The sequence below is a fragment of the Episyrphus balteatus genome, chromosome 3 (genome assembly GCF_945859705.1).
Source record: "Episyrphus balteatus chromosome 3, idEpiBalt1.1, whole genome shotgun sequence".
Taxonomy (NCBI): domain Eukaryota; kingdom Metazoa; phylum Arthropoda; class Insecta; order Diptera; family Syrphidae; genus Episyrphus; species Episyrphus balteatus.
Genome location: NC_079136.1, coordinates 70,447,690 through 70,462,917, shown reverse-complemented (window position 1 = coordinate 70,462,917; position 15,228 = coordinate 70,447,690). Strand labels below are relative to the sequence as shown.

At 31.5% G+C, this 15,228-nt stretch overlaps 2 protein-coding genes across 4 annotated transcripts; one reads left to right on the top strand and one right to left on the bottom strand.

Moving 5' to 3' along the window:
• Positions 1-811: 811 nt before the first annotated feature.
• LOC129912995 (dnaJ homolog subfamily C member 8) lies at positions 812-9,441 on the bottom strand. 3 transcript variants are annotated; one of them, XM_055991296.1, is made up of 4 exons: positions 9,340-9,441; positions 9,085-9,185; positions 8,587-8,907; positions 812-1,493 (listed from the first exon to the last, which is right to left on the bottom strand). In XM_055991296.1, the coding sequence occupies exons 2-4, from the start codon at positions 9,151-9,153 to the stop codon at positions 1,122-1,124; spliced, it is 762 nt and encodes a 253-aa protein (XP_055847271.1). In that variant the 5' UTR covers positions 9,154-9,185; positions 9,340-9,441; the 3' UTR covers positions 812-1,121. The 3 variants fall into 3 exon arrangements, with proteins under 3 accessions (XP_055847271.1, XP_055847270.1, XP_055847269.1); XM_055991295.1 differs by having other exon boundaries at positions 9,085-9,227; positions 9,340-9,422; XM_055991294.1 differs by lacking the exon at positions 9,340-9,441 and having other exon boundaries at positions 9,085-9,333.
• Positions 9,442-10,218: 777 nt separating this feature from the next.
• Positions 10,219-10,904, top strand: LOC129912996 (uncharacterized). Its single transcript, XM_055991297.1, has 2 exons — positions 10,219-10,520; positions 10,583-10,904. Exons 1-2 carry the CDS (start codon positions 10,338-10,340, stop codon positions 10,643-10,645), a joined length of 246 nt encoding a protein of 81 aa, XP_055847272.1. The 5' UTR covers positions 10,219-10,337; the 3' UTR covers positions 10,646-10,904.
• Positions 10,905-15,228: the final 4,324 nt, after the last annotated feature.

Sequence of the window (15,228 nt, the reverse complement as noted above, 5' to 3'; positions counted from 1 at the left end):
CCAAATAACAGCAGGATTCATTATATTTATTTTTTAAATCATGTGGAAACAAATACCTACTTTATTTCTTTAGCTTCGAAATCAAATAAAATATTTAAATTAAACAGGGTGTCCCACAGCATAAAACCATGGATTCTGAGGTCATTTTAAGTCGAAAAAATTTAAGTTTTTATAATTTTTGCTCTATTTACCCTTAACTGGCTTTATCTTTGCCAAACTACGTCTGATTCGTAAGAGTTTTTTTATAACCAATCAAGAATTTATTACAGAAACGTTTGTCCGCAGAAAACAAAGTTTTGACACAGACTAAAACTAATGACTTCTTGACACCCTACAAACATACGCTATCGCCTCTTGTAAACTTCCGCGGATTAGTGAAAATGTTTTTTTTTGTGTCTATCTGCGTGGTAAATGAATAAAGCAGCAAAATATATCCTTCGTCGGTCGAAACAAAAACCCACCAAGAAAAAGGGTTCGTAAATCCTTGGGAAGATAAAACGAGAGGCGAAAGTGAAAACAATAATCGGCCTTATCACGAATTCCATTCATATCGGAATCGTAGCAAATCTCCGATACGAATGGAATTTGTGATAATACAAAACTTCACATTGGCCTCAAAAAACGATCGACTTCGTATTCCATAATCCAGGCCACGGGTCAAGTAAAATAAACATACGCTAAATTCGAATTTCGAAACCATCTCCGCCACTGGAAATTAGCTGTAAGTGTACATCTCATTTCATTATTCTTACAAATTAAATTTAAACAAAAACTAATAATTTTACTTAATTTATTACTAATATATTTTTTTGTTTGTTGCATATAAAATAAGAATATTATTGCTCACTTCGAAATCAATATTAGATAAAGAAAAAAAAAATATTTTATGGAGTTACCTAATGAATGGTTTTCTGTTGTGATAAAACTGTAAAAATTATGAGTTTTTCGCAAAAAGCCTTTCCGAACTTTTTTTTGTTTTTTTTTACTTAATAATTTAAAATCAACAACTAAAACATTTACACATAAACGTGTGTAAATGTTAAGTTTTTTTTTAGTTTGGGAAGGCCAACTACTAACTGCGTGAACTGTGTCTATGATGAAGATTCAAGTGCGTACGAGATCTATCGAGTTTCTGGCTTTAGTTTCGGTGGTTCAAACATTCCGTGCATTTTCTTTTGTTTTTTACTCTTCTTCTTGGACGTGCCAGCTTGGAAGTCATGCCAACTATTTACTCGATTTTGTCGTGATTCCTCAAAGTTCTGTTGCCATTCTTTGTCGGTTTTACGCTTCTCTTCTTCTTCGATTTCGGCTTCGCGTTTTCGTTTCCGTTCCTCTTGGTCACGTTGCTCGAGCTGTTGTTTCCGACGTTCCATGTCAGCAAACAGCTTCATGACCATAACATAAATTGCATGCTTATATTTCTCTGGGTCATCCTCTGGGATAGGTTCATGGGACTTCCCATCTTTTTTCAGTTTCTTTTTTTTCTCTGCGATCTAAAAGAAAAAATGCAATGAAATACAAATTGTTGTGGCAATTAGGGTTTTTTCATAAACGTTGGAAATCTGCGTTAATACAATCGTCTGTCTGTTTTGCTGCATTAATAAACACACCAATTTTGCAGAATGTTTGCAGGCCTGCGTAAGTACAATTTTCAATAGTTCCTGAGTGTTCATAAACGCCAAAAAAAATGACCACAGAATGAGTTTTGTTTAATAAAGGTTGAGCAAAAAAATATTTCCTCTTTCAGTTCCCGAAAATATTGAAAATTTTGTAAACCGTGTAACAGTGGGCAGTAAAATAATACATACTTTCTTCTACTTTTAATAGTGGAATGAAAAAAAAACCACACAGTTCACATTTGAAACATTAGGGTGTTCAAAAAGTTTTTTTAGGCGTTTGAAAATAAAAACAATTAGTTTTAATGCACGAAAGTCTGTCATTAAAATCCAAATTTTTCGACAAATAAAAAAGAAGCATTTTTTCACCACCATAACTAGTATGTGTTTGCTTCACAATTTTGATTTTTGCAATACATATTTCCATTTATTAACAATAAAAACATCGAATCGAGAGCCCAATAAATTTCTTCGTGAGTTCTGCAGCCATCACATTTTTGCTGCGCAATCTGCCGTGTGTCGAGCCCATACAAATGTTTATCATAAATACTAGCACCTAAGTTTTTGGAGATTTAGAGCCGATTTTTCAATCTTCTAATAAACAGTCAGTTAACTGTTCGACGAATAAAGTAACTAGACTCATAAACAATCAGATAACAAAATTGAATTTTTCAGTCAAGAAAAATCTATACAGAATAACAAAAAATGTCAAATTCATAAATTTTCAAAATTAAACGTCATTTTTATTTATAATTGTTTTTGTATTCTTGTGTTCCCTTGTATTTTTTTTTTTTTTTTATTATATAAAAGATATATATTTTATTAGTATTTTCTTCAAAACAGCTTTGACAATTGACACAATATTTTTGTTGAAATTATTCTTTAGAATAATTTTTATTCGTCTCTGAAAGGAGCAGATAGTTTTATTCCTCTATTATTAAAGGAATAAGCTATGTATATCTGACTGTTGAAAAATTGATTTTTTCTCTATCTGGGGAATAAGTACTAACTGCCTGTTTAACTCACTATTGAAAAATTGGCACTTATTGTTTTTTTCTCATATATGTATGTTAATGACAGGGATACAAAAAATAGTTACAAAAAATACTATGAAATTAACATTAATTGAAAGACAAAGCTGTTGAGTAAAATTAATTTTTTTTTTTTGTTACATAAACCAAAATATACTTTTCGTAAGGCTTTTGTGCTGAACTCGAATACGAAGTCAGAAAAATTCTATCACATCACAAGTTTTTGAAATATTCCCGTTAGAAAATCTGAAATGTCGTTTTTTAAAAGTTTTTAAGGAAATGGTAACGGAGTTATGAATACCAGAGTTATGCACGACATTGTTACGCGCGTCAAGGTTACGCAAAACCGAAGTTACGAATAACCGAAGTTATGAAAGACAGAAGTTACGAAAAACTGAAGTTACGAATAACCGAAGTTATGAAAGACTGAAATTATGAAAAACCGAAGTTATGAAAAACCAGAGTTATGAACATCAAAGCTATGAAACGTGGTTTTTGGGACGGCAAATTTTCTAAAAAAAAATGACTTAATTTGGAAAAAAAATTATTAAAAATCAACGGTTATACCAAAAATAACATACTTTTCTAGTGTTTTAACAAACTCAAAGCTTGTTGAACCTTCTGCTTTTGGCATTTTTTGAACTTCTTACACTAAAAATTATAGAACGGTAATTTACAGAACAAAGAGAAGCAACAGCACTTATTTAACGCGTTAATGTGGGTATCAGGGTGGGTCAAAAAAATCGAAATTCTTTTTTTTGATTTGGTTCTCCAAAAAATCGATTGCTAGACACCTCTAGAATATACACACCAAATATGAGCTCTTTATATTAATGGGAAGGTCCTCCGCTTTGCAATTTTCCATTTTTACATCAAGCTTCTACTAAAAAAAAATATTTTTTTTATTAATTGACTTTTTAGCAAATTTTTTTTTGAGATTCTTGTAGGAAATTGAACGCTCTACAAAACAGGCCTTATACACTTTTTTCGTTTATCTAACCGTTGAATAGATATTTGAGGTAAAAAAATCGAGAAAATCTTTAAAAATTCGTTTTTTGGTCTTAATTTTGTAACAAACTGAAAAATTATAATCATCAAACGCGCAAGACATATTCTTGTTGGAAATTGACTGCTCCACAAAAAAGGTCTTGTTAACTTTTTTCAATAATCTAACCATTCTAAAGATATTAGAGGTCAAAGTTAAAAAAAAATATAAAAACTTTTTATATTTTAAAAAAAATTCCAATTCACTGAAACTTCATTATTTTCAAATTAGCAAGATATATTCTTGTAGGGGCTTAAACGTTCTACAAAAAATTCCTTGGAATCAAATTGATTGCTTTAACCGTTTAGAAGATATTCGTATCCAAACCAATGCTCACTGATTTCAATAGTTTTCTTATGACCCGTATGCACTGCGATTTGGATACGAATATCTTCTAAACGGTTAAAGCAATCAATTTGATGCCAAGGAATTTTTTGTATAACGTTTAAGCCCCTACAAGAATACGTCTTGCTAAATTGAAAATTATGAATTTTCAGTGAACTGGAAAATTTTTTAAAATATAAAATGTTTTCATAATTTTTTTTAATTTTGACCTCGAATATCTTTAGAATGGTTAGATTAATGAAAAAAGTTAACAAGACCTTTTTTGTGGAGCAATCAATTTCCAACAAGAATATGTCTTGAGCGTTTGATGATCATAATTTTTCAGTTTGTTACAAAATTAAGACCAAAAAACGAATTTTTAAAGATTTTCTCGATTTTTTTACCTCAAATATCTATTCAATGGTTAGATAAACGAAAAAAGTGTATAAGGCCTTTTTTGTAGAGCGTTCAATTTCCTACAAGAATCTCAAAAAAAAATTTGCTAAAAAGTCAATTAATAAAAAAAAAAGAGTGTGTGTACACATGTACACGCGACTGAAGTTATACTTCTCATTCAGTATATGTAAATGAATTTCATTTGATATTTTTAATTTCTATTATTAAATTAATTAATCCACACATCGTTTTTTTTACATTTTTATCAAGTGAACAATAAATAATTAATTCTTTCATCCCCCTTGCGTCCATGTAGTTTTCAATTTATTCTGTGAAATTTACACATGTTGTGCGGTTCAGAACGTACGGTATACGCTTAACGAAACTAAATGAATTGAGCATAAAATGTGCGATATGGTTATTTTATGAGAATTATGTGTGCTTCAGCACTAGTAGTAGCAATATGGAACTTGCAGAGTTGCTACAAAGCTCAAAAGTGAGCTGAGCTCAGCTCACAGCTCAGCTCAAATTTTGAGCTAGCTGACTTTTGAGCTATGTACCATAGCTCAGCTCATTTGAGCTGAGCTGAAAGTCAGCTGAGCTGATGGTTGAGCTGAGCTGTTGGGTGAGCTAAAGTAAAGTGAGCTGAGCTGAGCTGTGATGGGTGAGAGGATACATTGATTTTTATTTGGAAAGTATAATGGAATATGAAGATATTTTAAACTTTTATAAAACACCATAGCTCAAGATGTTTGGTTCTAGTTATTAATGGAATTATTTTAACACATGGATATTTTTATAAATAAAACAGATAATTTTTCGTGATCTTTCTCTTGGTTCTTTTAACCCTAGAAAGATAATCATAATATACGTCTCAGAGACGTATGATTCTAAAAAAGACTTTTGGTCTTATGTTAACACTTTTTGTCATATTTATTTAACTCATTACTTAGATTATTTTAAAGAAGTGATATAATAAATCAAATCAATTTAACAAAAACCCAGAAATTTGAATTGAATTAGATAAAACAGTTCTTTACACGCCATACGTCTTACAGACGTAGATTACACTGGTTAACAAGGGTTCTGTTGCCGGAACAAAAATATACTTTTCTGAAGGTTTTCGGTGTGCTGAACTCGAATCCGAAGTCAAAAAAATTCTAGCAGCTCTCGTTTTTGAGATATTACCGTTAGAAAATGCAAAAAAACGTTTTTTTGAGTTTTTCGGACCTTATTCTATTGTATAATGAAAATTGTTTGAGCATATTTAGTAGCGGTTTCTATAAGAACTATTTCCCATCTTTCGATGCCTGTTTAAATCTTTTCAATATCTTTTGTATTGCCCGAGATATCTTAAAATGAAGTAAGTGGGTTTGGCTTCATATATCATAAAGTAGATAATGACGTTATAAAATTTATAAAAATACCAAACAACTGAGGATATCTCGTACAGTAAAAAAGATATCGAAAAGATTTAAACAGATTTAAAAAGGTGGAAAATAGTTCTTATAAAAACCATCACTAAATATGCTCAAACAATTTTCCTTATATAAAAGAATTAGGTCCGAAGTGCTGCATTTTCTAACGGTAATATCTCAAAAACGGGAGCTGCTAGAATTTTTTTGACTTCGGATTCGAGTTCAGCACACCAAAAACCTTCAGAAAAGTATATTTTTGTTCCGGCAACAAAAAAAAAGTTTAATTTTGTAAACCAGTGTTATCTTTCTAGGGTTAATAGTAAATATATTTCTATTTTTTTAGTAAAATATTTCTTTTTTAATCATAAAAAAAATCAGGTACAATCCGGTTTTACGACTTTTTTCAAAATTCCGAGAAAATCGCGTTTGAAAGTTGGGGTAAATTTTTTTTTCGAAAAATCCCCGAATCTTTGAACGCTCCTGGAAGCTAAACCGCTTGAGAGCAATTTTTGGGAGTGGTGCCAAATGATAGCTTGTGTCATGGGCCTACGCTTTGCACATTATCAGATTTTTAAAAAATCGCCTTCCATGTTAAACCGCCACATCATGCCTTTTTTTTCAGAATCGGGCTTAACTTTTTTTTTACATTTAAGTTCTCCTGGTTTGAGAACGCGTGTACCTACAGGGATGGAAGTTGTACCCAAATGTAGGTTAGAGTCCCCGCTACCTTTTGGCATCAAAAAAAATTTTTTCATTTTTTTCAAAATTCCGAGATATAGGCGTTGGAAGTTGGGGCGCTCACTTTCAGCTCAGCTCACTTTCAGCTCAGCTCAAATGAGCTAAGCTATGGTACCTAGCTCAAATTTGAGCTGAGCTGTGAGCTGAGCTGAAATGTTAGCTTTTTGTAACCCTGGCAACTTGCCACATGTAACTTGCCACATGCAACTTGCCACACGCAATTTGCCACATGCAACTTGCCACACGCAACTTGCCACATACAACTTGCCACATGCAACTTGCCACATGCAACTTGCCACATACAACTTGCCACATGCAGCTTGCCACATGAAACATGTAACTTGCTACGTGTTGTGTGTTTTATGTTTGCCGTACTGTGGCGTACTGCATTTTTAAATACTAAAGTACTGCGTACTCTAAAGGTGAAACGACAGCCCTGCTACCCAGGGTGATCGCGTCATAATCCCTTTGACATTCTTGTCAAAAAGTAAATTTTCATACCCACCCTCCCATAAGAAGTATAAAGGCCCCAGCCCATAGAATCCGTTGCGTCCGTTCCGTCAATCCATCCGTTGAAGTTGAAGTTTGGGACAGAAAGGGGTGACCCATAGAATACGTCGTACGACGGATTGCTTTTTGACAGCTCACTTCAAATTCCGAGGTGTGTTCGATATTTTATAGCTGAATGTGCACTTAGGAAGTTCTGATGCAAGAAATTTTTAACTATTATTGTTGTTCTTTTTTTTTATAAAATAAAATTCGCGACTAGATTTCATGTAGGTACTTGCTCTTCAGTTAAAAACAATTTTTAATAACAGATTATCATTTGTAGATATGACTTTGGCATAGTAAAATTGAACTCTACAACAGAATTTGAGTATTTAATTGATATAATTTATAAGATACATCATTAAATGTTACTTTTATTACAATTAATTCACTAATGAATACTGAAATTTCACAACTCATAAAATCGGAGAAGAAAAAAACGCAGTTCATTTAGTTCTGAAATTCCCCGGTGTGCACTCTCAAACAGAAAAATGAACAGATCTATTGTTGACAACCAATGTCAAACCATACGACGGATGAAAAAGTAGAAAGTTGGGCAACTTCTTCCGTCGAAACCGTCCGTCTCCGTCCGATCCGTCGCTTATGGGTCGCTTCCCATAAGAACGTGTGTATTTTATCGAGCTGTCAGTCAAAAACTTCGACGGAACGGACGCAACGGATTCTATGGGCTGGGGCCTTAACTTCAAAAATATTTTTTTTTAGTAGAAGCTTGATGTAAAAATGGAAAATTGCAAAGCGGAGGACCTTCCCATTAATATAAAGCTCATATTTGGTGTGTATATTCTAGAGGGGTCTGGCAATCGATTTTTAGGAGTACCAAATCAAAAAAAAAGAATTTCGATTTTTTTGACCCACCCTAGTGGGTATCTAGTATATACTATTACTTTCATATGAACTAGTAGTATTTACTGGGATGAATCCTGTAGTTACTACTAGTTTATACTAGCTAGTAGAAGTTTATGTTTATGCATACCGAATGTAGTAAATACAATTAATTTCAGCTTCTACTAGTAGTACTAGTATTTACTATAAAATTTTACTACTAGTTATTACTTTCGTTTTATGCATTATGCCCCATAGACTCTCAAAGTGTGGCCTAAATTCCTAAAAATATTCTTGATTGCCGAGATACTCATGTTTCGAAGCATTTTTTGTATACATAACGTGGGTTGTTTGCTAGCTAATTATATTTTTTTATGAGTTGACCCTTTTAAATTGTATTTCAATAGCAAACATATTAATTTCTAGCACAACAAAAAATAATTTATCATAAGGGGACATCCCACTGTGCGACGTTGACGACATAACAACTGCTACTGCAACTGCAGTTGGTCTACAATTAGTGCGATCGCAAATCTGACTTTATGAATACTAACTAAGGCTAACGCAGACCTTAGTTATTCAGACGTTTATAAAAACACCCTTTAATACTTAAATTATAACATTACCATATGATCTGTTCTGTCTTTGGCCTCCTCGTAAACGTCTAGACATTTTTTGCGTGTCTTTTCGTTTTCCAAAGTCTTCCAGGCTCGATTGATAATGTCAAATGCTGTTTGGGCCAGCTCCTTATTGTCCTGATTCTTGTCCGGATGAACTAAAATCGAAAGAGAACGATATTTTTTCTTAATTTCTTCGATGGTCGATTCGGGCTCGAGTTGAAGAACTTCGAATGGATTTAAATTGAAATATGTTGAGCCAGGACGAAGGATTCTATCAATTTGTTGTTTCGAAGTTAATACAGAATCTCTTTTTTCGATTTGTTTTACCTTTTGTATTTGTTTGTATTTTTGGTCAGATTTGGGATAAAAATATGGAGGTGAGAAAAAGTAATGAATTTATTTATTTGCAATTTTTAATTTTTTTTCATTTTTCGTTGATGTTTAGAACAACAAAAAGGGACATTAAAAAAACAAATACCAAAATTTGTATTTATATTCACTCACTTCGGTGTAGAAGCAGTCAAACATCTCCTCCTTGTTATTGGACGTACTTGGTTTTTCTTTGTACGACATTTCTGTCTTTTTCCCTGTATCCGCGCGAGAATCTATTGATATAGGTGGAAATTCGTGTAAATGGAAATTCTTTTCTTTAATTATACAAAACAAAAAAAATGAAAAACGTTTTTAATTTGTTTTGAAGGAAAAGAATACAAAAAATTTTATTTTATTATTTTTATATGCGAAAACGATAAGGTTCACCTCTTTATTTCGATGCCAGTAGAGCTAGCTGTCAGTCAAAACATATCAAAGAAAGTGATGCCAAATTTATTAATCATCGTAGGGTATTCTTGCATTAAGTTGGCCTTTCCAAAATAGTATCGAGTTCCAAGCACTAGTAAAATCAAGGTTTTATTTAAATTGGGTTAAATTTTTACACGATTTTACCTACACAATAGGTGTGTTTTTTATTACCACCGGTCTTAACTGGAAAAAAAAAACGCCTCGGGGCTTAACCTGAAATCTTGGCAGCACTGTATATTGAATGTTCCGAAAACAGCAGACACAACAAAAATTTAGAATTGTCATATTTTTCGCTTTCGTCATTTTTTTGTATTTTTCATGTATGTTTTACAAAGAGATACAAAAATGTATGCAAGCAAAACTATTTTAATACATTTTGTCCTTCCAAACGTGAGTTTTCACGTTTTTAAACAAATTCTAAACAATTTATGAAAAAATTAGTTTGGTAGCACAGATTTAAAACTCTTCAAAAAGTTAAGCCCAGAGAAATCTCCGGGCTAAACAACTAAGCCCAAGGGGCTAAGGTGTTGTTGTATTTAACATGTAAATTGCTTAGCCCAGACTGCGTTTTTTTTGTCCAGTTAAGACCGGTTGTAATAAAAAACACACCTAATGTTCACGTTTACTTCACCAGAAGTATAAAGTATGCTTAAATGCAACGACTGAGTTCTAAAAACACTCCTGACAAGCAATTTAAACTTGCATATGCCAAAACTTGCACCTGTGACCACCAAACTCAATTCACTGAACAAAACGAGACGTGTCTTGAAAATGAACACAATTACAAATGACCACAAAATAAACACGTCTACAAAATGTCAAAATTCAACCATCACCCATCTGTCACATTTGACAACCTACAAAACTTTTTTTTAAAAAACTCTTCTACAAAAAAATATTTTTAAATTTTTAATTTCACAACTAAATAAAAATTTATATACAAACTAAACATCAAAATGAAAGATTTAACACCCGCAGAAGCAGCTAAAAAAGCTCCAAAACCATCATTTATTTCAAGAAATCTAGTTGCCATTGTTATGATTCCGGGAATAATTGCCTTTCATTACGGCTGGTTAATGTTGCAAGAAAACAAAGCTCTTGTGTCGGAGGAAGAAAAAATAGATTTACCTATCGTCACGGTAAGATGAATTAAAAATTAATATCAACTAGACTTTTAAAATGTATTTATTGTCTTTGCCAGGGTGCTAAGTATTTGTGGCGAAAACTCGAAGGTGGCAAATCTGCGGAACCCGTATCAAAATAATACCTACCGTACTTTGATGGTTAGGTAATCCACTGTCACTGTCTTTCCCCATAAAATACACATGAATAAAAAAATAACGTTAAAAATTGTTGAGATTGTTTAAAAAATGGTATAATTCATATTTTGTTTTGTTAATGAGAACTTATTTGTATAATGTTTTAAATGAATTCATCAAGAAAGAATGATTTTAAAAATACATACTTTTTTAACATAAATAAGATAGTACCTTCTTTGTTGAAAGGTGCCGGGTTTGATTATATTTGAAATGGATCTATTTTTTAGTTTTAATTAAACTTTTAAAACAAATTTATAGGTACTTCATTTTAAAATACAGAAACAATGTTAAATTTGGTTCTTTTTTTTCAATGTCTTAAGAATTATTAAAAATCTACTTCAACGATAGCCATAATTTGCTCTTTTTAGAACTTTAAAAAAAATACAATACAAAAAACTTCAATTAGCTAAAGTAGATGAAATACTTAAACTTCCCAGCTGTCCATTAAAAAGAATATCACTGATAACTTTTTCTGCAATAATTCTTTGCGTATGATTCATTCCACGTAATTTACTAGCGACATTTGTGCCAACTGCATCGAATTCATCACTCTGGCGTGGATGATCAAAGGTAGTTGTCGAATTGAAGAGAGTCGGTAGATGTTCTCTGGATATTTGAATAGTAGGCACTTGTTGATGATGAATCTGGGTCATTTGTGTCTGCTGACCTTGATGGACGTTGTGCATTTGTTGTTGGACCTGTTGTTGATGTTGTTGTTCAAGCGAATCAACGGCCTGAAAATATTATAAAAATAAATGCACATACCCAAAATTAGTAAGCCATAAGGCTTAACTACATTCACCACTTTTTGAAAAAGTACAAAAGTGAAAATATTTTTTTTCTCGCTAGCGGGATTTTTTTGTAAAAAAGAGTTTACAAATTGATTTTTGGACAGAAAAATAAGCATTCTGCATCATTTATTTTAATTTTCTAGCCCGAAAAACCATATAAAAATGCGTTTGAAAATTTTCACTTTTGTACTTTTTCACTTTTTGGGCCAATGTAGTTAATGCTTTAAAATGCAAATGAAATTTTAAGAAATCCGGGATCACACAACCTTTTTCTGTTTTTTTTTTTATACATAGAGAGAAATATACAGCCCTATTTTGCTATTCGATTCACATGAATCGAAAGATTTGAAAAATCTCAACTTTTCGAAAGCAAAGCGATGTGTTCCACTATCTTAAAAATTCTAAGGAAGAAAAAATTGCTTAAATTTATTTTTAACCCCCATTTCTCACGTCTTTCTCCTCCCGTTTAGGTAAGAGGGGCAATTTTCTCAAGTATGACTTAAAAAAATCAATAAAAATCAAGTATGACTTAAAAAAATAATTGAAAACAACGGCAACACTTACAGTTATGAATGATACATTTTTCAAATGCCATAATTTTGCAGTTAATTCTAATTTTTAAATCAAGTTACTTCAATCAAATCAATTTCAAATTGCGACAAGGTGATCTTAGCGGTATTAAAAGACGTAAGGTATAACTACATTGGCTCAAAAAGTGAAAAAGTACAAAAGTGAAAATTTTCAAATGCATTTTTGTGTAGTTTTTCGGGCTGGAAAATTAAAACTAATGATGCAGAAAGCTTATTTTTTGGTCTAAAAAACAATTTGTATACTCTTTTTCACAAAACAATTGCGCTAGCGAGAAAAAAAATATTTTCACTTTTGTACTTTTTCAAAAAGTGGTGTATGTAGTTAAGCCTGTACTCTCAAATTAAGTGGAAAACAAAGCAGTTACATTACATTAAAGTAATTTAAGTTAAAATTCTCTAGACTGACTTCTTAACAAAAAGAAACAACGTTTGCACGCTTAAAAATTCTATTGAATTGAGTTGTAGATTAAGAAGAGGTGAGGATAAGGATCGTACAATTTGTTGTTTTAAAATCTAATTTGAGGGAAAACCGGTCTTTTTTAATGGAATTTTTCAATAAAATTGCAAATAATAGCTATTGGCATCATTCTTTGTTTTCAAATTTTTTGCAATTTACATAATAAGAGATCCAAATTTATTTTTTATCAACTATCAATTGATATTTGACAATCGTAATAGGGGTGTTAATTTCGTTTAAAGCAAATGGTCATTAGATCTGTGCCCTGTAAAAATGTACATGATCATAGAAAAATTGTTTAAATAGGTTCAAAGTGTGAAAAGTTGGTTGATACAAATTGTGAGCGACAGCGGATTTTTTTTTTTTTGTTGAAGAAATATAGCTTAGCAATTCTAAGCTATATACATAAAATGAAATGTCCTTTTACTGTCATTGAGATTTTTTAACAAAATATTGATATGATATGATTGATATGAATTAAATCGGAAATACTTAACAACAAATTTAAATAATTCAAGTATTGGAAAAGCAATTTCTTTTGAAATGGGTCAGGGTAACGTTTTCTTAAACCCCTCATAAACGACGTTAAAGTAAATACTAACGACAGAGCAAATACTAACAGACTGTAAAAGTAAGTTATTCTAGGTGGAATTTTGTACAATTAAAAAAAAAACTGAATTTTTGAAGAAATGTTCGTTTTTGGTAGGCTTCCCGATTTTGTTTTTTTTTTTTCCAATTGACGATTCAAAACAGGGGATCAGATTTGATCCCAGAGACCATCGAGCATAAGTTTTGAGCAGATTTGATGGGTTCTAAAAAAACTCACAAAATGTCGATTTCCGTGAAAAACGAACATTCTCTAAAAGATCTAGCAGAGGCTTCCCGATTTTTATTTTTCCATTGTGAAATGAAAAAAAGTATCAGAATAAGTTCAGAAGAGCATGGAAAGGCTTTTTTTCAATCAATTGTCAAATAATTGATTTTAAAGTTAAAACTTGGGAAATAAAAAGTTAAAAAAAAAACTGCTTCAATTGATTCCTTACCAAACAGTGAAAACCATATCATCAGCTGAGTATTTTCACAAAAAAAAGGAGTCTGACCTACAACAGGTAACGATTTGTTCTCTTCTAGTTTTTCAACAAATTTGAAAAATAATCGGATTTTTAATTTTTGGCTTTTTCAGTTCCAACATTAAAATAGATCTTCAAAATTAAATCCAAAGAGCTAGTTGGAAGCTTTTTGCGTTTTTAACAATAAGCTTGTACGCTCACCGTGTACATATTTTATATAGAGCTGGAAAAATGGTCGGATGAGAATTTGCTATGTCAATTTCATCAATTAATTCAAAACAGTCATAAGGGCAGTAAACCAAGAGAAATCATTAGTTAGGTAAATCCCCGGTTTAAAGAAAAAACTCACTTACTGCTATTGAAACCTAGCTAGCTAGCTATAGCTACTAAGTGAATTTTTCTTTTGTACCGTCGCATTGTGGGCTAGAACGCTACTTTAATTGGAATAATTATAGAAATACTCGAAATAGTCTATAATTGCACTTTAAGGCATTAAGATTATGTCGAATGATAAAGATAAGAACATCAACAAAAATAAACGAAATATTAGGTTAAATAAGGTTTTTCAATTTACAATAGATATTATTGGTATGAAAAACAAAACAAAATGAGTTCTTTGAAGTTTGAACGCATCAAATGCGAAAATGGTGTCATTGAACGCGAACAAAAGTTGTTTTTACTAAATATGGAAGGTAAAATGTTAATGCAAATAAAAAAACCGTGAAATAGCTATAACTCCAGCCTATGAACTTGGTGCTAACACACACAAGTTGTTGTTGTTAATTCAAAAACCTTAAAAAAAAAACGTTATTCGAAAACATTCAACTCGTTTATTTTTTTCATCGTAAGTGGTTTTTTTTTTTAATATTTTGCTCACTATACTTTCAGAGTTACAGCGAAAAAAGTTTGATCTTGTAGGACATAGTTAAATATGAAACATAAAGCCATATGGGCTAACTACTTTGAAAATTATTTCTAGACTGTGCCTACTTGTGCCTTTACTTTACTTTTTAAAAGCTTAGATTAGGAACATTCCTTTTATATGAAATAGGTGCTAGTAACATACTTTATTTTTTGATTATGTTTTGTATGTAGCCAATGAATGTTTTTATCTCAATTTTGAATGAACAAATATAGCTAGTCTATTTATCTATCGAATAAGACTAAAATTAGCAATATGTAAAGTTGCCTTTTTAATTAATTCCTGCTAAAATAGCGTTCTAGCCCACAGTGCGTCGACGTAGATGATGATCTGTTATTAAAATTCATAACAAGCGGTCGAAAAATTGGAATTAAACAAAAATATCCCAATACTAAGAAATCTTTTTACCGCGTGTGCAGAGGTACTACTAATTTCCATACTTTTCAAAGAAAATATAATTATGTCCCTCTAAATCGAATATCTCTCTAACTCAAACTTTTTCGCCATATTTTTGCATATTCCTCCTTCAATCGGGAGCAGATATTTTCGGATCAAAGTCCCGAAACAAGTTTTGGTTTACAGATATGAGATCACAGTGCACAGATTTAAGCATTCAGCTAAAAAAAATTAAAACAATTTTTTTTTAAAGATTTTCCAAGGGGTACCCCTTGTCTAAAAATTCGGAATTTTCAAAAATT

What these genes read in the sequence shown, in the direction of transcription:
- LOC129912995 (XM_055991296.1), bottom strand. Translation starts at nt 9,153, where the DNA reads ATGTCGTACAAAGAAAAACCAAGTACGTCCAATAACAAGGAGGAGATG. An exon ending in TTGACTGCTTCTACACCGAA is followed by an intron (nt 8,908 to 9,084) that starts GTGAGTGAATAT and finishes CAAATACAAAAG; the next exon opens with GTAAAACAAATCGAAAAAAG. An exon ending in AAGACAGAACAGATCATATG is followed by an intron (nt 1,494 to 8,586) that starts GTAATGTTATAA and finishes TTTTTCTTTTAG; the next exon opens with ATCGCAGAGAAAAAAAAGAA.
- LOC129912996 (XM_055991297.1), top strand. Translation starts at nt 10,338, where the DNA reads ATGAAAGATTTAACACCCGCAGAAGCAGCTAAAAAAGCTCCAAAACCA. An exon ending in TAGATTTACCTATCGTCACG is followed by an intron (nt 10,521 to 10,582) that starts GTAAGATGAATT and finishes TGTCTTTGCCAG; the next exon opens with GGTGCTAAGTATTTGTGGCG.